A 22549-nucleotide genomic window follows, 5' to 3' on the forward strand; every position below is an offset into this window, starting at 1 on the left:
CTCTCGATGAGTTTCACACCGTTTATATACGACCACGATCGAACGATTGCTAAATTACACGCACGCGACGCCGGTAATAAATATACATGATGTATCGGTTCGCGAGCGGCCGCGCAATTAAATTTATCGGGACCTCTAGCCGCTGAGCGACTGATGCGCTACGCGGCTGGCAAAATTGACGTCGATCGATGAGATACCGAATAAGGACGGGTTTTTGTCGTGCAAGAAAATCTAATGAGAATACGTAGCCTCTATAATGGCGCTCGTGTTCGATAGGTACGGTGAAAGTTACGTGAGATGAGAAGTATGTCGTTACAAGGGTAGTTTGGCGTACCTTAAGTAGTTAAAATGACATATTGAATCTGAAGGTTCTAAGAAAATACCAACGATAGAAATATGTTTGAGAAATGAGTGTCTTGTAATTCAAATTTCATTAGGCGATTCTACAACCAAGTAGTTTTCTACGAGCGGTGTTTGTCAGAGAAAATTGTTAGCGAACATTATCGAGTATACTTTTCGATTTGAAGGCGATGTTGGAAAGAAACACAGCTCGCCTATGTTTAACAGCTTGTCGTACACTAATGTTTATACCTAGTTCATTCGCAAGAGTTCTGGAACGCCTTTCTTCGTAATATCGTTGTATCACAGTCATATGTCATACTCGTAATAGATTATTGTTAAACCGTGTTGCACCAGTTGTCCAAGAGCTGTGACCAAATTCCATTTATATTTGGAGATCAAATTAATGTACTTGCATTAGATAGAATGTTTTAAGTCTCTTAGCGAGCGACGATATTTCAGAAGCTAATATAGGAATAATCATAAAAAGTTCATGAAAGAAAACTCCTGCGTGTGTCTGATCTACATCCATAAACTTATTCATTATCTTAGCTACTTGTATACTTGCAACAAAATTTACTCGTGACTCAATTTTAAATATCAACTGGCCATTTTACAGGAATAAAGGAATCAAAAGTAGAAACATCTCGTATTCGTGGCAGTGCAACCTAACCCACACGGGCAATTGAAATGAAATTAACGCAATCGAAATTAAATCGGTACCCTAGCTTGTTAATACATCTTCCTATAAAACCCCTCTGCTACACTCTGCTAACCGAGTATTCCGTTAAGTCCGGCCGATACGACTGGAAACCGCTAAACCGATTCGATCTACGAATGAATTATAGCTAAACGCCGAAACGGACCGCGTCGAATTGGTTTGATGGAATCACAGTTGATCGACGTTACGAAGCAGAAAATGCGTTCATTTAACTTCTCGATACGGCTTGTCCGCGACCGGTGTGTAATAGTTAATATAGGCAGCAGCAGTCAGGAAACAGCGTTATAGAGAGAGGGCTCGGAGAATCAGACGAGGAACGAAGATGAAGACGGAGATGAAAGCAAAGACGAAGACGAAGAAGACGAAGAAGAAGAGGTCGAAAGCGAGGCCCACATCGGTGGGACCGCATCGTGCACCCCGCCCAACCTGGGTCGCCCACTGTCACCATTAATAATACGTCTCCCGTCCCGTGATGTATCTCATCTCCGTTGGCGTCGTGTGTTGTGCCTCGTGTCCTGTCGTGTCGGTGTTTAGCCTTCGTTGTGCGCTCGGTCACACGCACGTGCACACACATACGCACGGAACGCACACTCGCTACCTTCTTTATTTTCTCTCTTCTCCCACTGTAATTTTCCCTCTCCCTCTCTGTCTATCACTTTATTTCACCTTTCTCTTCGTCCGTTTCTTCGCTCGTCCCGTCTCTTTTCGTCTGGTCTCAGATGATATCGCGGTTCCTCGTCTAGCTCATAGGCAATGCCAATAACGCACATGCACACGCGGTTACGCGCGAGCGTGTCGTTGCGTGCAGGTACTTGGCACACCCACACGAGCCTTTGGGAGGGGTTGCTAGCACGAGGTCGTTACGATGCACATGCACGTCTCGCGTGCAGCAACCACGACGACGACACTTTGCTCTTTCAACTTTGACAGTTACTTTTCGGACAAAGACATCAGCCGGCACGACACGGTGCTTGGCTGTCTGGGAAACGGGTATTCTCTTTCTCCGCGCTCCCCTACCATTGGCAGGCGCAAGAATCTTTGACTAGGAGTATAATGGCAGGGGATGATTTTGTATTTTTTATTCGCCAGTCAGACGACCAAAAGGCATCAGCGATGAACAGAGTCTCGGTAAAGATGGAAAGAACGAAAGAAGAGTATATAGTATACATGTAGTAACGTCACTTCCGGTTGGGAGCCCTCGCGGAATTTGCCGGTGGTCTTTAATACCTTGCAAGAAAGAAAGACTTTTAAAAGTACTTTAGAATTGAACGTTAAAGTTGCAACGAGATATTTAGTCTCTAGATTCGTTTTTAAGCTTGCACCTTTGTTTCCTATTGTATTAATCTATTAAAGGCCAAGTAGTGGAATATTATTAATAATAAAAATTAACCTAAGCGCAACACTGCTAAGAGACAAAAGTATTGCTTTAGCAATGCGCAAGAAATATATCAGAATAATATATACTTTAAAGAAGCTCATGACACTAAAGTTAAAAAAAGATAGTATATCATAATGTTAGAAATACTTCAATATCTTCAGACTTCACAAAATCGTAGAACCGGAGTAGAAGAAGAAGCGACGGAAGTATATCATTAAACAAATTCTTGCAGTTCCATTTCATAACCATAATATTAAAAACCAAAATTCACTAGCCGATAATTACAGCTCAACAAGTATCTAAAGTGTGTATCTTTAAATTTTGTAACTCTGTATTTAAGATACTATCGGCGATAGTTAGACCAGAGTTTCAAACGCAGAAACGCGTGAACTTTAAAGTTCAAAGTTAAGGAATTAAAAACAATTCTATTCAAAAGAAGAAATGGCTGAAACAGGTTCGAACATACGCTTAATACCGCTCAATCCGGCCGGAGACCCTCAATTATCGCCGATCAGCCTCTTCTCTGGTCGTTTCCCCGTTTAGTCGCGGTGCAACCCCAAAGTTGAAGGAATCCAAGCGTCTCTCGGTGGCAGTCATTCATGAGCTAGCAGGAACTCGATTACGTCTACCGAACGGGGACGAACATCAGATAATCCATTAAGATCGGCAGAGGTCTGGCTGATCGCCGGAGACAGATTACTTTTCCGTCGGGCGAAAGCAAGGAGCCAGAGATTGTCGCAAGGGGGCCCACACTGAGCTCCCTTCGCTTTGTCCACGTGCTCAGCGCGTACAGTATGCTTATGCGATAGACGAACAGAAGTTCTCGAAGACATTGGTGGATTGGTTGGATCACGTCGTAACAGAGCTGTCTATCGAAATAAAGAATTCCTTGGACAGACGTTTAGTCGTCGTTGCGTGTAATATACTTCTTCATGTATCTTCATTAGCTACTACAATTATTGATCTTTTAAGAAACTATTTTTAACTACGGTAAAATTGCAATTTTAACCGTTTAATGGAGTATTTAATCCTTTTATCTCGAGGACCATCTCTGATAGAGTAACATGAGGTTGGTCGATATGAAATATTTTTCCAAATAAAATTTTAACAGTATATAATCTTTTCCAAACACCATGCATTTAATCGAAATAATTCTAATATCAAATATTTCAATATCAGATGATTAACCAGTTTCATTGTTCCAGACTTAGCAAATTTTTTAGAATGGAACTGTTGCAGTCTCTTTTAAAGTAATTTATATATCAAAAAGTTATTGTACAAATTATAGGTATTTAAGCTTCCTAAACAATAAATTTCCTTAGCTTTCGTAGCAACTTTGGCAAATCTAACATCATGTAATAGAATTATACGAATATTTTGATTATTCATAATGGTCAATAATGAGGTCTCCATGTTTAATCCTTCTTTCTATTCAATGCACGTGATTTATAGCAAATCTTTTCTTCAACGTGATTGATAATAGACCAAACCTTAAGCCAGCATTGGATCGTTAAATTCAAATTTCTTACGCATCAATCAAATAAAATGACAAAGAATTCCGATCTTTTTATCCTTAGCTTTGTCATTAGGTTACATTCTATCAAAAATAACTTTCAACATTACTACACAGATACTTGTTTCAAAGTTTCTCATGACTTTTATGTATCGATTCACTGCTTGGTTCTTAATGATCTCGTATCTCAATCATAATTGTCACCAAATCCTCAAGCCATTAGCACTACGTTTCTCTCACGCATTAACTCGTTGTTCGATCGATGAAAATTAATCTTGGCTTCCCACTGGTCGATGAAAACTCCAAACGATAAATACAAGTTTCGCGGCATTCCTGATTGCGGCTCGTCGTGGGCGCAGCGTTGAATCTCTTCCTGGAAAATCATTCATCGTCGCGGGCCGCGTTACCTTGGGTGTCTCGAAGCGAGAAATATCACGCTACGAAACGGCAATTGTCGTGCTGCGTTATGCATGTATCCCAGCGCGTCCGCTCGTCCCAAGCGAGCGTTAACAGGCGAGTGTTCCACCACGAAAACGTTCTTCGTCGAGGACACCACGATAGAATGCTCGTGAACGAACACGAGAACGAAACGTTTCCATCGCGATGAATCGCGAGTGGAAGATGACACACGCGTTTGTCAATTTCCCTTAACATATCCTTATGGACTATCGCCGATAGTCTACAGTCTACAAAAACATTAGGTTGTTGCACGATAAATTTCGTCTTTGATGTACGGGGTGTTCCGGCAACTGCGGTACAATCGACAATACGTGGATGATTCTATAATACATGGAAAAATCTGTCGGAAATATACAATAAAATGTTTCCATAGAACGTTTCGTTTTCGAGAAAATCGAGTTTAAAAATTTGTCAAGTGTACTCGAGCTTGGCAAATTCCGGGCTCGACGAGAGTAAACAATCGACAGAAGATTATTACATATCTGCAAATAAGTAAAAAATATGAAGTACAATTTTCTCATAAAACACTTTGGTTTTTGAGCTAAGTAAATTCGAAAATTTATTATGCGCCTGTATAAAACCAGTTCTCAGCTAGACATGTTCAAAGTCTCAATTTTATTGAAAATAACGCTCGAAACGTAAAAATTTCATTCTTCATTGTTAATTTATTTTCGAATGTAGAATAATTTCTGATTGTTTGCTCGTTATATTTAATCTGTAATTAAGTTATCGGTAGTTGAGTTTAAGTATACTTTACAAATTTCCAAACTCGATTTTCTAGAAAACGAAACGTCACATGAAAAAATTTTATTCTATAATTTGATTTGTTTCTTCATATAGGATCATCCTGTTGTCGGTTGTACCACAGTTGCCGGAACACCCTGTATAATATCGTCGTCCTACTCCTTAACTGTTTTTCCTCCATTTTTCAATAAAATGTAATTAATCGATCTACATGTGTGTCATTGATATAAAGAACGCAGATTCACGATAGAACGATGAAAATTCTACTTACGAAACAACAAATATCCAGTTCTTTTAAATCCTAACTCCTCACAATGGTATTAAACTCAATAAACTTGGAACTGAGAGTTTTCTCAGTTTACAAACTAGTGAAGTTAATAAAAACTAAACCGGTTAATACGCGACTACTACGGTGGTCATCTATGACCCACGTTACTCAATTTTCTAGGAAAAAATAAAATAAGATAATTTTCATAGACTAAAAAGTTTTCAACAATGTGAATAACTTATCGTTATTGATAATTTCGTTGGAGAAGAAGTGCGTTAATACGATATAATATTTTGCAAAAATTAAATGTTAACGTGTAGCATATTTAACTGTATCGCGGCTCAGTAGGCAAAATGTACATGTACAAGTATCAATTACTGATTAATTCTTGTGTTACGGGAAAACTAGCTACTCTAATAACAAGTATAGTTACTTATTCTGCTAATTTTGGTGGACAACGATATTGCATTAAGAGTCCCCTTATGAATTCAAATTTTTATACAAATTCATATTTTTGAAAATATAACTAAGAAGGTGGAATCCCAGTAGAAAGCAGAAGAAAACTTTCCCTATCAAATATTACAGAAAGTAGTATACTTTGAATATCTTACGTATTACTGCATGCTACGTATACTTCGCGATATCTTGCACCTTCAAAATTCTCGCATCTATGTACTTATGATAAGTCTCGTTCGCGATTTTTTACTGAAAAATATGAAAATCGTCCGCAATTTTCCACAAAGAAATATGAAAAGTCGCCCGCGGCTGGAGGGTTGAAGCATCGTCGAAATGTTCATTTTTAAACACAGATCGTATCGACGTACCTTATCGATCTGCGCGTATTTCATATATCGTATGCTACAAGAAACTCACAGGGAAAACCTATTTGAAACTAGCCAATAAAATTCTGTCACGTAATACAATGCCGTTCACTACGGGTGGTTCGGTTGAAAAAAGCGATATTACTGGTTCGTAGTAACGAACGTCCGGAAACGTTTTACTTGATCGTCGGGAAGAATGTTAACGAAAGCGGACAATACTTTTTACGAAACGATGCGGCAATGAACAACGCTCGTTTGCGCGATTTATAGTTAGACTCCGCGTTTGTGATCCAAGACATTTCTTCGAGCGATATGACGTTTTACTAGGTTCGCATTTCAGCTTGATTTTCGTTTGAATTTTGCGCGGTAATTTCCTATCGGCGAACGTTAATGTGATATTGATGTAAGAGGAAGATTCGCGATGAGAACGTCCAATAGAAGGATCGTTACGATCGTTGATGATCGCATCGTGGCAAAAAAACTTGATTACGATTGGAAACTAAACCTGTATTTAATGAGAACATGTAAAAAATAGTATTTTATTGGCTGGAAGAATATAATGTACAGGCACATGATAATATTTATTACGAAGAAATAAAATTATTATCATAAATCATGTTAGAATGAGATTGCTGTTGTTTTAAATGTAGTGTTATGTTATTACCACAGGCAATAGAAAGGAGTGGTAAACTGAACTGTGAAGGAAAATTTTCATTCTATGCTAAGAAAATTAAATTAATTTCGGAAAGAAGAATAATGGAAGAACTGCGACAAATAAAATAATACACAATTTCAACTGTTACGCGTAACGGAATAATCTTAATTGAAAGTTCTAAACGAACCGCTACTCCTTCATGAGAGTAAGTCTGCTGAACTATAGGTAAAGGTAAATGACTACAAGAAAGTGTAAAATTTCCTTGCGTCTTTGAGTAGTTCTGAACATTTTGTTCCTTGACCGAACGCAAAAAGGCGGTAAAACATGGTACTCTTCTAAAAAATACAGTAATGCACTTATTGTGTTTAAACTAAACGTAGGATAACAGTAAGTCGCAAAAACTTCATATCAATTTGTCACAAGTTGGCTGTTTAACGAATACTTCCTTTCTCCATAGTAGAGCAAAAATCCGCTAACAATTTAAAACTCGCATTAATCAGAGAGATCATAATAAGATAAAATATATTACCATATTCGCGTCAATGTTATTCGAAATAACGAACACGAAATATCAAACTTTATCCAGGAAAAGGAAGAAAAAAGCTTACACCAAATCTACACCTAGTCGAACTTCGAGCGTGATTCGAACCTTAAAACTCCTAAAAGTCATAACAAGTCTTGCATTTAAAATAACTCGAACTTTCCAGGCTTCTGTTAACATTTTATATTCACGATCCGTTTCAACGAAATTAATCAAAATGCGTGTAAAATACGTTATACTAGTCAAACTTTCAAAACCTCTGTAAACTTTCGAGACTTTCGAATCCAACAAGATTTTCAAGACTTTCAAGAAGATCGAGATTTTCAAGAGTTACAAGCTTCGAATCATGTTCCAAATTGCATTGAATCTTTTTACAGATTCCAAGTGTTTCAGATCCCACCGCTACCGATACCATACACCTTCGCTTCTGGCCAATGTTATTACGTTTACGCACTTTGAAATGCTTGGGACCTGGGCTAAATCTCGACGAAATCGGCCTAGCCGAGCCGGAAACTTTCGTTCGAGCGGCTCGATCGCACCCGTCACTTCTGATCGGAGCTGTACAGGCGTGGTGCAATGCAGACCGGCGATCAGGGGGGACAAAAGTCTCTCTTTCTCTGCATCTTTCTCTTGCGCTCTCTTCGAGTGGAGAAAGAGTCGTCGGTGGAACGTAGTCGGCGCTCGAGGGGTCCCACCTCCGTAAACACAACGCGATTCCACCTTCGTTGCTCGCGACGTGTATTTTCATAAATATAATAATTTATTTTCTCTCTGCAGGTAAATCCACACACGAGTGGCGGATGTTGTAATCTTCCTTCGTGTTCGTCCTCGCAATCCTCCTCTTTCGTCGTCGTCATCGTCGTCGTAGTCCTCGTGGCTAGTCGTCGTCGTTCGTTCATTCGTTGGTTCGGGGATAGGTGGGTCGGAAGGTAAGGTAAGGTAAGGGTGCGGCCAGACTTCGCTCTCAACTCCACCTCATTACCCGGCATTCTATGCAGAGACCGCGCTTATGGCTTATTATTGCTTTAGCTTAGCCAACCCGTCGGTTCCTCGATTCTTCGTCGTTCGTCTATGTGCGTGTCTACACGCGTGGACGTGCACACGCGTTTCTTTCGAACGATTTTTCGTTCAGCTCGTTCCGCGTCGAACCGCGAACATTGCGTTTTCTGCTGGTTTAGCGAGGCTGATGCAGTTAGACGAAATTTCGCGAGTATTTGGGCAAGCTCGTTTATTTGAGGTATAATTGGGATTTCTTACAGTGAGTGAATTTTGCTAGAGATAGGATAACAGATTTTAAAAACTTTGCTTTGGTACGATATTTTGTGGTACGATATTTTGTGGTACGATAGTTTGGACGCGTAAATGGCGTTTAAGAGGACGCCTGTTTATCTTCACAGGCTGTATCTCAATTACAAATACAAAGTTGCTCTGAAGATCGACGATGTTTCTTAACTCGATTTGCGATGGACCGTCGAAGACTATCTAAGTTTTTATATCGGGATTGTACACGTTGTAGTTCTCACCATTTCATGCATACTTTCGCAGAAAATTTTCAAATTAATTATTTAAAAAATTTCTCCGCCAAAAATTCCCGTAAGAAGATGTCCAGAACATCTCGACACATTTCTATAATACTACCTCAGCAGAACTCTGCGACATGTACCGATCTCCATCACCGGAATAGAACCAATTCGCGTAACAAGCTTCACGATTATCTGCTAAGCGTCTCTAAAAGACCAAACGCACTGGATCGTTCCAGCAAAGACAGAAATAATCAGATTATCCTATCAAGTTATCCTATTGCTGCGACGTGTGTATTTAGGTGTCGTTTCCTGCGAGGTCGCCAAGAGCTCACGCATGCCTTCTCGTTCAATCGTTCGACCATCCGTCGGCCTTCTCCATTTCGATTCTCATTTTGTATGTACGCGCGCAATTATTGGTCCCGATCTTGTCTGCAGGTTCGTTACGTTGGTTCGCCTAGCAGGCACCGGGTCCAAGGAGAGCCCTCTCCTCTGCACGGCTGTGCGTAATGCCCTGATACGACTTTGTCGGTATTATCTGCTCGCCGGGCTCCCGGTGGCTCCGTAAAAACAAGACCGCCGGAGATTTAACCCTCGATATGGCGACCACCGGAATATCGTGAAGGCCTCTCCCCTCACGGACACCGCTTCGAGCGGACTTCTCTGCACGATTAACGGCTCATTTGGAATCGCAACTTACAATTAGCGTCGCTTCGTGTCCTTTTGCGAGCGTGCTTGATGGTTGCGGGTGGTTACAAGGATCTTTGGGAAGTAAAAGATGACTTGATAGCCAGTCGCTAAGATTCCCGTTGGAATTATCAAATTTCTCAAAATGACGAATTCTAGGTCTTGTATTTCTACAATTCGTAAAATTAATGCTGTATTTCTTTTTCTTTTCTTTTCTTTGAAGGAAACAATATAATTTATACAAAAAACATTCGGAGAAAAGAGACCATAAAAGAGAACGGTAAATTTAGTAAATTGAGTATTTGGGGAACCTTTATCTCCAATCTTTTAATATTTATCACGGTTTTTAGTCGATAATTATAATGGAAGTTAGAGAATTGTATCGTTACACATGTAATAATTATCAAATAAATGATGATTTTATGGTAATTCAACTAAATTGTAATAGAAATCGATGGTGATCGTGTTTGGCGGTATTGTGATGTTGATAATGGATGATCGTAAATAATACTTGCTTAGAAAAATTCACCATGCATAGAAGTACCTTACGATATTATTAGACGAGTTCAGTAATGAAGCAATTTCTAATTTCAGCTAATACTTTTGAAGTACCTTTGAATGGAACATTTAAGAAACAGCGTTCTCACAGTACTTAAAATTACCGTGATTTTACATGACCTTAACTGCCAGCTAAACTACAATAATTCTAATAAGAACATACAGAACATATATTAGAAACAAAGGAAAACCTTAAAACAGCCAATCGAAACGAGATTGCACAATTCCAGATCAGTTGGGTGAATAAAAATGGCAAGCAAGACTCGGATATTTCCGCGGAAATGAACGTCTATAGCCGGATATCGAGAAATTCATCTCTCGGATCCTCGTTTCCTCTTCGAGGCTCGACCAACCTGAAATCGACGAGTCCGACAATCAGATTACCCGTGGCCGACCAAAGTTCAAGATTCCAGCGCGGCCTGCACGGTATAGGCGCAGAGGCGCGTGAAATTTGTGTCTGCGTCAGGCACGATCGCGCGTCCCGCCGCCGCGTTCCTGTCAATAACAGTTTCCACGAACGCATAATCGCAATATTCTCCGAAAGATCCTAAACTTAGATAGACGAAACAAGGTTCAGCAGGTAGAGGGATCTAAACGGACGTAAGTAATGCACGGCGGAGAGGCCGGAGTAAGAAAAAGAGAGAACGAGAGTGTGCAGACGATATAAAGGAACAAATGAGTTTCGTGATCGTACCAGAGCCCGATCTTGTCTTGGGTTAATCGAGCAACGCCGTAGAAAACGAGCAGAACAAGCTCGGGTTCCTGGCAGGGTGAGTCCGAGCACAGCCGACGATGAGAGAGGAGAGAATGACGAGGGTGAATAATGTTTCGCGTCCAATTCGAACGGTCAGAGACAAACTTTTGCATTGTGCAACGCATAATATACAGAACGGGATATCCTCTGTTCTCCTCGTCGCCCTTTATCGCTGGCAAACTTTGCCCTTTCTCTCGTTTCTTGCACCCTGAAAGCGCGCGCCCGCGCGTTGTGGTCTTTTCAATCTCGATGAGATTAAGTTGTACCCGTGGCAGTCTATCGCACGGCTACGCCGTAGCATTGTTTACGAGGAGGTAAGAGGCCACGAATCGTGCTCGTGCCAGCTAGCGAGGATATATTTATTCGTATGTTAAAACGTCGGACTCGAGACGATCAAGAAGTTTCCTTGAAGCCAGCAGGCGGTTAGACGCGAGTCGCGTTTAAGGGTTCCGCTGGTAGCGCGAACCGATTCGACGCCGATAATAACTTGCATTCGCCGATAGCGAACTAGGACACGGTACAGGTGCAGTAACAAAGGGAAGAAAGTCGGGCACATATGTACGTTAGCGCGTGGTAAATCATCTTCGACGGTTAGCGCGGATTATAATTAAAAGAGACGCGGATTCGAAACAATACGTACGAAAGCGTAGGAATAATTAATACTCTGAAAGTGGACGTGTTTCCTCGGTTTCGCGATCGAACGCAGCAGGTTCGACGATCGGCCTCTATGAGAAGGCTTATCTAAACTTTATCGGGCGGACTGGCGATACGAATAATTCACGTTTGACATTTCAGCGAGCGAGGGAGCGAGCAAACGGGGCCGTATCCTAACCGTGGCCGCTTGAAAACGCTTATTTACATTCTATTTTTCAGCAATAGACCCTGACGTAGTAAAACGATGCATTATCGAGGCCTGTACTTTAAGTACGTTTACCTCGCCGCACGGGATGTAGGTTGCCTTTTAGATCGGCCGACCTCTTTTCTCTATGGCCATTTTTACGGAAACGAAATTCACAGAGTGGGCAGAGCCGATTCCTAGCCTCAGAAGTTCATCCACCGTGTAGCCGAGGTGCTATTGTTCCAGAACCAGCCAAAGGAGACGAGACGAGAAGCGGAGGAGAAGGAGGAAGAAGAAGTTAGCGAACGAGGTGGAGGAGGATGCTATCGAGAAAGAGGTGTATCTAAGTACACGTACACGTAAGGTGTAACTATGTGTATGTATATGTATACATATCTGTATATTCTAAGTGTACTTATTTATAGGTGTACACATGGAAGAAAAGTAGGCCTTTGCTGCGGAGTTCAAACGATTCTTACGCATCACCAGCGCGCACGCGTACACGTTAATTTCAATCGGCGGCGCGCAAACTTTTCGTTACAGTCTATTTCGCAAGCCCGCCGCCAACTAAAGGTCATCGACGCTCCGGCGATTCCTGATAATTATTTACGCTAAGATCGTTATCGTTTCGTGGGCTAATCTGGAGAAGTCACTCGCAGGATACGTTTCTCGCCATCTTCTTTTTCGCGAGCCGTCTTTTTATTCAATAGGTAAAATTGGTAGATAAAATAGTAGTCGAATACACTTCCTTCTTGGAACTCAGGCATACGCTAAGTTCGAAGTGGAAAGGGAAGTTTGTCATTTTTTGTGTTGTATTGTGTTTTTTATAATAGCCAGTGTACAAACTCATAAGCAATAGGAAATAAAAAGAAGAAGCAAGGAGGAAAATTGTATTAATGACTGTAAGTTACACATTCTGATTTGTCATTTTTATTATTCAAAGTTGTGCTGCCTGTATCTTTTTTAACTGTGCTCTGCATTTTTGTTTTTTTTTTTTTTTTGTAGAGGTATCGTATTATTTTGTATAAAAACACGCGTACTAATATTGGCCTTGAATATCTTTCACCTGATATTCGACATCTGATGAGAAATTTGAGATCATGTAATTTTAACTATTTGCGTTCTAACTAAACTATTTGTGTTCAATGCTAGATATGTAAGTACCTAGACTTCTTGACACATAGACAAATTGCGCCATTAAAATAAGTCACAGCTAACTATTAATAACCGTAGGCACTAAACTAAAATTGTAAATTAGATTTGCAGGAGGTAAATTATTGTCTTGCTCTTTTAAAGAAAGATCAATTACCTAATCTAATGTACCGACACCATAACTCGATTATTGATATTACGTTCGAGTCAAAAGTGGTTTCGAGCACTTCTCATAGAAGTCTCGTTAAAATACGGAAATCGTTATGGTTTGGAAATAAGATGAAGCAAAGCATGTATCAAGTTGTTTCCAATTTGTCGAGTTCTATACACAAAGACTTCTATCTGGCGTTATATAGAAATATTTATATTCCAGGTAAATTTCTAAGCACATTTGTTTCAACATCAAAAGCATAGTACAACATAAAAGCAACAGAAGTCTTATCTTCCTTTGAAATCTCTTTCACGACCGTCATAAAACAATTTAATTTCAAAAAATCGTAACTACTGATAATCCATCACCTTGTTCCTTCCGCCTGGATTGGTTCCACGCCAGGGACCTATTATGCTATCACTCTCGCCATTTGTTCTTAATCGTGATTGGCTGCGCCGCATTACGATAAAGACCAGCGTCATCTAGAAGTAATTAACACAACCGTTTATTCGTCACCACCGGGTCACCTCAGTCAATCACTGAACCAATAAACTGTGGCCAATTTTTACAGAAATTCTTAGCTTACAATGGCAGACAAAAATCTACAAATCACGCGGCAACGAGTTCTTAGCCCGGCCCCTGGCTTTCACCTGCAATTATACCGATTCCTCGGGCCATCGTGTCAATCGTATGGTCTCCGTCGATCAAAACACGACTGAATAAATAATCCAATAACAATCAGGCCGTCCCGTTTCCGACGATTAAGGGAACATCGTACGCCCACCCGTGCCGCTTATCAAAACCGATCGTTTGCCCCGGGTATAACGAGTCGGCCCCGGACAGAAAACGCCTTTTGTCCGGCGATTTTTCGTCGTTGCAACGGCGAACGACGCCCGTGATTCACAGAACGAATCGGCCCGGTGAACGTACAGCATCGTACAATAATGACGCTCTCGAAAGGCAGCGCCGCCACGACCAACCACATATATACTATCGCGTACATACATATACGCATACATATCTATAAATACACACACACAACACGTGCAAATACGTACATACACCAGTGTACATATGTATACACATGTCACGATGTACATACATATGCACGCAGAGGTACGTACGTATACATGTATACACGTATATACATACACGCGTGGTCCGTATACGGACCAATAATTCTCAATCGCCGTTCGGAACGTTCGCTACGGGCCGCTCGCGCCGTCCCTTAAATCTAGCAACGAGGCCGACCTTATCGGGTGCCTTCCACCGTGCGCCATTATTGTGAGATACTGTACGTCCTGATCCGTCGTTTAGAGCCTATCCAGGCCGCGAATCTCACGCGTTCGGCAGGAGGTTTTTCTCTTTCTCTCTTGTACGATCCTGCCAACGAAACAGAACGAAATAGAAGGAACGACGTGTATATACGTTTAAGCGAGACAAAGAGGAAGAGAGAAAGAAGGAAAACGGAGAATGAGAAGAAAGAAGAAGAAGAGGCGACTTTCTGTTGCGTGGTGTTGTTGCGAGCGCGAGCCGGAGCGTATGGCCACTTGGACTGGCACATCGCGGGGGAGGAGTTGAACGGAAGGGGGTGGAGGGAGGGGGCGCAGGTAATCAGAGGCACTAAACCACGATACCGTGCTGGCAGTTAGAGGCCTCTATCTCTTCTGTCGTTGGTGGTACAACACGCCCGGTATTATTTGCAGGCTGCCACATTTGTCGTAGGTGGTCTTGCGACAGTGGCGTCGCGCGGCCCGTATAAACGACGCCGTCTACGACACGCCGCGCCGTGGTTCTCCTTCTTCGCGTTCTCTGGCCGCTCGCGCGAGCAACGAACATGCGCTCGTTCGGCCCTTTCCAAAGGATTCGCGTTCGTACGGCAACCCCTTTGTTCCACCTTTCCCCTTGTCCTAGAAGTGCTACCGTGGACGACGTCGCTGGTACATATCGATAAGACCAAAATACCATTTACAGTTTAATGTATCGATAATATTCTTGCAATACCGGCAAAGTAAATTGGGCTTGAAAATATAAAATTGTATCGAGTCGTACGTCGACTCCGAATAAGGCATGTTTGAGAATCTTTTTAATTAATAAAAGCAATAACTTTCTTTCGATTTTCGAAATTTTATGCAGTAAGAGTGTCTTGTTTTGAAAAATACTGTATAATTTTATTTTAGGTTCAGTGAAAATTTGATTCATCGATGCGATGGAACGCAAAAGGTACTATAATTTTCCCAAAGTTTATGCAACAACAACTTCTGTTCCACACGAGAAACTGCTTTTTAGACAACAGTAAGTTCTTCCTGATGGAAGAACAAAAATCAAGCGAAACCAAAATACATTCTATGTATAACGTGCTGTCGATAGTAAGAAGTTCAGGTAAGAGTAAATAAACCTGACTCTTTCTGAAATTCTATTTTAGTTCTATTCTGCTCGGTTCTATTCTGCTTGCCGACATTTCAATGATATAAATATATCTATCAATTTTTAATAAAACTAAAATCTAAATCTATTATTTCGTCCTTTTACGTTCTTTTAGCCCTTTTACTCGCATTCTTCTCTCTTCTCCTTCCCTCGGTAAGCCGGTAAACCCCGTGACTGATTAACGATAGAATTAACGAAGATTAACGCCCGTGGCACCAGGCGAAATTTATGGTCGGTGTACACCGATTCCTGAATTATGGAGTTTACCGGGAGCCGGTATCTCCCGCGGGATCTCCCAAGTGGCTCTACCTGCATCTCCGTGAAACGGAGGTGAAGTTCTCTTTTTTGGGGGGATACTTCTGCCGCCGGATGGATAAAAAACTATCTCTTGGAAAAGAGACTCCCGAGGGTTTTTACGATTGACAATGATATTCGTAGCGTGGACGATGACGGTAATGATGATGATGATGGACGAGCTAAAAGCGGTCGATTAGGTCGACGCGTTTATTCCGTCATAATCGGGACGGTCGAGATTGATGGCGGAGTAAAGAGCATCGATGGGAGTGGAGGTTACGTACTACAATCGAACACGCTTCCTCCCGTGAAACTCCTACGTAGCCGAACAATTTCGCAAGCAGCGATGAAAGTAGATCTTCGTTGACTCAGGTACAAAGTATTCGACCGTATACCGGTGGATACGTAGAAAACGACGGGCTTTCTTGTCTGTCTCTCGTGCAGGGACGATTAGGTGGATTTCGCCTTGAAAACATTCGACGGTGATTGTCGACGAAGTGGGAGTTAGTTTTTGCTCGTACGTATTTCCCTGAGTTTTTATTCCTTAATAAATTAGTTTTATCACAGAAAGTGAAAATGTGTCCTGTATATATTTATAACGTTATCTTGGGGAACGAATAAAGAAATGGCAGAATCTTTCATAACAAGTCACGTGAAGCGCGTATGTATAACGATTCGCGAAAATCACACGGTATAATACAATCTAAAATTATCGCTCCAATTATTTTCTCGTTCCGTTATTTGATTTTCCTATGTTTGTAAACGTGATTATGTTTTATTTCACTAATCTGGACAATTAGTAATCATAAAGAGAATCGTTTCGATAATCATATATTCCTTACTTGGATCTAAATATGCTGCTCGTTCAAAGATACGTTAGTTCGATTACCAAAAATGTCTCTCATAGAAATGAATTAAAATTGCACGTTTGTTTTATTCCTGTTCTCGTAATAGTACCTATCTTTTTGTTTACGCATATTCGATCATTTTGTAACATTTCAAAGGAAATTTGTAATAACACATTGCATCTTGTCGTACATAGTATCGTTTAACAATTTCATACCATAAGGTACCATCACCATAATTCTATACCTACTCTTTATTACATAAGTTCCTCACTATGAAATCGCTCGATTCTACCTGCAATCCCAAAAATCCAATAAATCTACAAAAATTCAACAAATACTCCGCCACGGTCTGCCAAATACATTCACCTTTCATAGATTCATTTTTCTCCTACGCTATTTAATTCATGAACCATCATTCTCCTAATGAAACAAGCAAAAAAAACCTTCTAAACTGTAACCCCGTGACTCTGACGTGGCTACCGTCCACCAACCCCCTGCACATAATCCTTGGCGAACGAGGTGTCAGCGACTTCTTGAAATTCCATCGGTGAATCTCGAAACGAGGCGACTCGACGCGGTCGCGTCGATTTCCACTGTTGACATACGAGCGGTAAAGAGGGGTTAACGGTTAGGGAATGATTAATAAAGATGCGCGGGCACGCGTTCCACCGGATATAAGGCCCACACAGATGCATGATGGACGTGTGTGTACGCGAGTACATAGGAACGCGCCCCTCTATCGGCTGCTTCTCGCCAACTACAGAAGAAAACACGGCGTAGGGCCGCGGTAGGTGAGCCGGTGTGCGCCCGTCGGGACGCGTGCGCTCGTGTATCCTCGAGGAATACGTGCGCACACACTTTGGCCAGAAGGAGCAACAATATGAGGAAGAAGAGGCGAAGAAGAAGAAGACGAAGAAGACGACGAAGAAGAAGCAAAAGGAGGAGGAGGACGCGCGTCCACGTGCATAACTCGGACATAAAACAGGCTCGCTCGCGCAAACCACGGCTCCGTGCTGGGGTACGGATGGGCTAACGGATGGACGGACAGACGGACGGATCGACACACAGCACGCGCGCATGAATATGTAGGATGTCTGGAAAAAAAGACGAGGAAAAGTGGGGGCGGCAAACACTCGACGCGCATAGTAATCGAAGCCGCGTCATGCCAATAACATCGCGCGCCTAATGTTCGATCGATCGATCGGCTCCGACTCTCCACCACAGGGTTTTCCTTGGTTCTGCGGGCGCGCGCGCGCGCGCGACAAAGATAAGCTTGGCGCGCGCCACGACATGCAGCTGATTTACGCGTTTCTCTCGCGCGTGAAATGATAGAAAAGAGGGAAAGAGGGAGAGTAACGGCGAAGAGAGGAGAAAGAGATAAAGAGGCAGAAGAAATTGATAGGGATGGAGGATCGAGACGAAGAAAAAGGAGCGGTTGATGGAGGGGTGGAAGAAGAGGAGACGCGTGTGCCGCGTACGAAGACACGCGCGAATGGCCGTGGTGAAACGGGCGCGGGTAGGTGGCTTACACACGAGCGGAGTTTACAATTTTCTGCACGACGCTCGTTCGAATGCCTGTAACGTTGCGGATGCCAATTGCCGATAATTCAAGGTGTACCTACCCACGATATAACGCGCGGCCGCAGACGCTGACAGATTGCTGGGTACCGGGACAAGCCCTCTCGATCAGCACCGGCCCTCTTTTAGGCGCGCCACGTTTTGGCGCGGTACGGATACCAGCGCATTTCGAACGATGCGATTGCGATTCGAGCGAAACTATGGTCACGCTGGATGCGTATTCAGAATTGATATTCCGACGAATTTAATACGTCAATGTAATCAAATATGTATGTAGATTTTTACGAGTATACGCATTGTAGTCTTGCGGTGTTTCATTCGTCAGAATGTCACTTTGTCTGAATACGCATCCACTGTAACCATGGCCTAAAGCTTTTATCGGGGCTTTAAACGTTTATTGTCCAAGCCATATTCGATCATATGAATTGCTTCATAATGAAAATGCTGTCCTCGACAACTGTCTCTGACTCGGCTGTTCTTTTATATTTTTGTAACCAATAATAATTTGTTACGAATATTTGATAGCGCAAAGTGTGGAATGTCGAAATTAATCATGTTTATGGCAGCGAGACATCAAGAAGACGGACTTTGTCTATACCCGAGTTATCGATTAAATAAAAGGGACAGTCAAAATTTACTGCAAGCTCGGATCAGACGAATGTATTCCGTATATTGTGCTGTACTGTATATTGAATAGGCTTCTAAAGAATAACCGTATGAAATATCGTAAATAAATATGTTAAGGCAACCGTACAAGACAGTCCTTATGCATAAAAGTGCAATTTGTACGTCTGTACTAAGGTCAATAAACATACACGACTGTAAAAGATTTTGAATTCTAAGCTGTGAAGTGACATTAACACCTATCAACAGCTTACGCTATGGAGGGAATGTAAATTACGCGTTTCTTCTAGGATTTTGCCAAAGATCTATTATCAGCGAATATTATATTAACAAGTGTCAGCAAGTAAATTACAAATATAATTTTATATTAAAACACGAGAAAGAAATGACCAAAAATAAATGAATTATCTTTTCTACTAGACACGTGCGTTACTTATTGATATAAAAGGATCGCGATGATTAAAAAGAAAGTTGTATCTTTTATACATTCATCGCGAGTAACGATTGAAGAGAGAATCAATAGAAATCATTTTATAACAAACAGCGTAAAAGCAACCTTAACGCTTTATAGATTCTCGGATAGCGAAGGTAAATTATTCATTCCACGTTTGTAATTCAAGTTTTAAACAAGTTGTTGGCGGAAAGCATCAAGACACACGTGTCGTTTGTTTTCGAGGAGAAGCTTTAATCGAAAAATAGCGACGACGATGGAAGGTACAACCTCTTGACTTCCAATCGCGCATATGCCTTTTAATATTAATGCACTACGTTGGCACCTACGTAAGGAAGCGAGCATGCGTCGAGTCGCAACGGTGAATTTACGACGTATTAAATTGCGCTACTCGATATCTTTGTAATTTTCTCCGATGGGCATAAAACTGCGTACTTACGACCAAGGGAAATAGCCGACCCCAAGGATTTGACTCGAACTCGTGTTCCTTCACTATGTTTAATTAAATCAGCCACCGGAATATGAATAAAGACGTAGAACCTCGATCTTTGTTCAACTTACAGTTGCTATTACAATTTCATTATTGTTTTTAGATGTTAGTACACTTTTGCTGCTACAAGTTCATTTGTTAATATGTGTTTATCGCGTACTTTTTGTTATCTAAGATTTATTTGTTATTACAGTACCCACGAAAAAGTATGAAACACAAAATAAGGAAAAAGTGTTTTACGTTTAACATTAAAACTGTCAATCACTAATGTGGATCTATACATATGTATATATAGTGAATCACGAAAGTAGATGAAAACTACTATTGCATACACATTATCTGTTACATAAAAGATTTCAAATTTAACGCTGCAGTGACATATTATGATTATATCGGTAAAGGGCGTAACTAATCTGGAAATGTAAACAGAAATTACGAGATTCATTGTAAACATATATTCGATATCAAATTAGCACGCAACGTGAATAGCACATACCCGTTAAGAGTTAGATATGGTTCTACTGAGAATATTGAAATTTATTAATGTAACGTTTAAGCACTTTTGTGATGTTTGCGAAACGTAATGTAAAGATCTTTTATGTACACGTTAATATTTGTTTCAAATTATACCAATATAATCACGATAGTCGTGTCTCACAACAATGGTAACGAAATTTAAGAATGTTTCGTATAAGACAGACAACATATTTATGATATATTCACGATATATTCAAAAATGTCTACAAGTATTCGAATACTTTCATGAACTCGTATGTGATGAAAGCTAACATCAATTTCTTTCGTAGTACCAATATACTTGTAATTGGTATACTTGTAATTTTACAATATATTTTCATTGAACTTTCACTTCTTTTCCCTCTTTGTAATTATCTTGCATTTCTTCGTTGAATGATTTATAATATACATATATTTTTCATTTGAAACGAAGGTGTCTTCTGAGGAAATAAACGGAAGTAAACGAAAACGTTTCGTGGCAAAGAAAATTCGCGATTATCGTCTGCGTTTTCTCTGCCAGTTCGTACCACCATTCACGTTGAACACGTGACGAGTAATTAAATTAATAATAACAGCGGTACACGAAGAGACTTTTCCGACTTTCTTATTCCCAGAACTGTCTGGGAATAAGACCCCTTTCCAAGTGAAAAATGTTTTTCTACAGCTTCGTTGACGCTTCTGTCTTTATTCGGAACGCGCTTCTTCGCTTTATTAATAATTCATTAACCCACTTTATTAAGCGTCATTCGATCGTCAAGTCGAACAATGGAAATATCAGCGGCTTTCTGTCCGAGTTTATTTGTTTATTTATTTGTTTATACGCGTATAATATATGAGATTGTGATTTCAACTTTTCTCTTTGATCCGTTATCTCGAAAGTAATTAATTATGCCTTTATTGCGGTATGCAGGAAGGATTGGAACGTTCGATACAAAGGCAACGCCTTTCTAAATTCTTTCTGTATGTGTCTCAGAATGTTCTCAAACGAATTAATACCAATTTAATGATTTATTATTATATCTAATGATTCATCGAATTCAATCGAGTCTTTAACGATTCCCTACGCGAAACAGTTTTATTCTTGTGATTAAAAAGAGACACGAGAAATTGTTTGCTAAAAATGAAAACTTGAATATGTTGGCGCCCACATACTATGAGTGCCGATGAAGCTTTAGAGAAAACTAGTAATTGTTAAAATATTGAAAGGCTTTACATGCGCGAATTTTCAAATATGAAAAAAACACTTTGTTGTTATTTCATATAGAAAATTATAGAAAAATAGAATTATTATAGAAATGTAGAATTAAATATTTAAAAAATTGCAATAATTAGTTATTTTACTGGTTGTATGGCACAATTTCTAAAATACCGTAGCATAATACTAAATGTTCCATATATAAAAAAGACACAAACTAATGGCTAAAATGATCAGGTTATAAAGATAATAAGAGAATAAAATAAAAAATGGTATAGTTTGCAAACAGACGGCCTATCTATTCAGCTTACGCTGATACTTCATACCTTAGTAATATAAATCCATCCGAAAACATTTGTTTCTATATTGAAAAATATAGATACCTTTGTTGCCAAATGGCAACGCCGTACATTCAAGAATTAAATGAGTAATATTTTTCCTTCAATAAAATTATTCGACAAAATGTGTCCCATTATCAGCAATAAAATAAATGTCAAAACTTGAAATTGTTAGAAGAATTTTTAACACTTGAAACTTTACTTATTCGTAATGTTTTCGTTTTAAATATATTCACGATGAGGTACAATTCGTGAAATATTTGTTTGGAAAAGACGAGTTTCATGTATCGAAAGCAATAAGTCAGAAGAAAATTTTCCGAACGTCGAACGTGAACTTACCGAGCATCTTGCTGAGATCGGCGTTGTGGAGATCAGGATTCTCGTCGGCCAATTTCTTGCGCTCGACCTTTGCCCAGACCATGAACGCGTTCATCGGGCGACGTATCCGTTGCTCCTTCAGGCTCCTCTGGGCCGTGCTGCCTGGATGGCACATCTTCACTCCCGCGGGAATCGGCGAGATGCCTTGTTGATACTCCAGCGACGGACCGGAAGCCAGCCAGGACATGTCCTCGAGTCGCTGTTGCACTGGACCGCTCAACATTCCTGGTATCTGCAAATCCATTTCCGATTCCTCATATTCGATTTGTATTTTTTAACCTTCAGTATCTAACCTTCAACTCGTGGTCTTT

General features: G+C 40.6%; 1 protein-coding gene and 1 long non-coding RNA gene across 5 annotated transcripts in view; one reads left to right on the forward strand and one right to left on the reverse strand.

The window, feature by feature from the left end:
* Positions 1-22549, reverse strand: part of LOC138189821 (putative transcription factor SOX-15) — a 68512-nt gene that overhangs the window by 13112 nt on the left and 32851 nt on the right. For all 4 annotated transcript variants that reach the window (XM_069132002.1, XM_069131999.1, XM_069131998.1 and 1 more), the window contains exon 4: positions 22200-22470. In XM_069132002.1, the coding sequence (XP_068988103.1) occupies positions 22200-22470 (271 nt within the window). The remainder of the gene's footprint in view (positions 1-22199; positions 22471-22549) is intronic.
* LOC138189777 (uncharacterized) lies at positions 11129-12582 on the forward strand. The gene is made up of 4 exons (XR_011176115.1): positions 11129-11667; positions 11754-11907; positions 11976-12155; positions 12222-12582. It is a non-coding gene; the product is annotated as an uncharacterized LOC138189777 (long non-coding RNA).

Source organism: Bombus flavifrons, chromosome 2 (assembly GCF_040668555.2).
Source record: "Bombus flavifrons isolate JBK064 chromosome 2, iyBomFlav1_principal, whole genome shotgun sequence".
Taxonomy (NCBI): Eukaryota; Metazoa; Arthropoda; class Insecta; order Hymenoptera; family Apidae; genus Bombus; species Bombus flavifrons.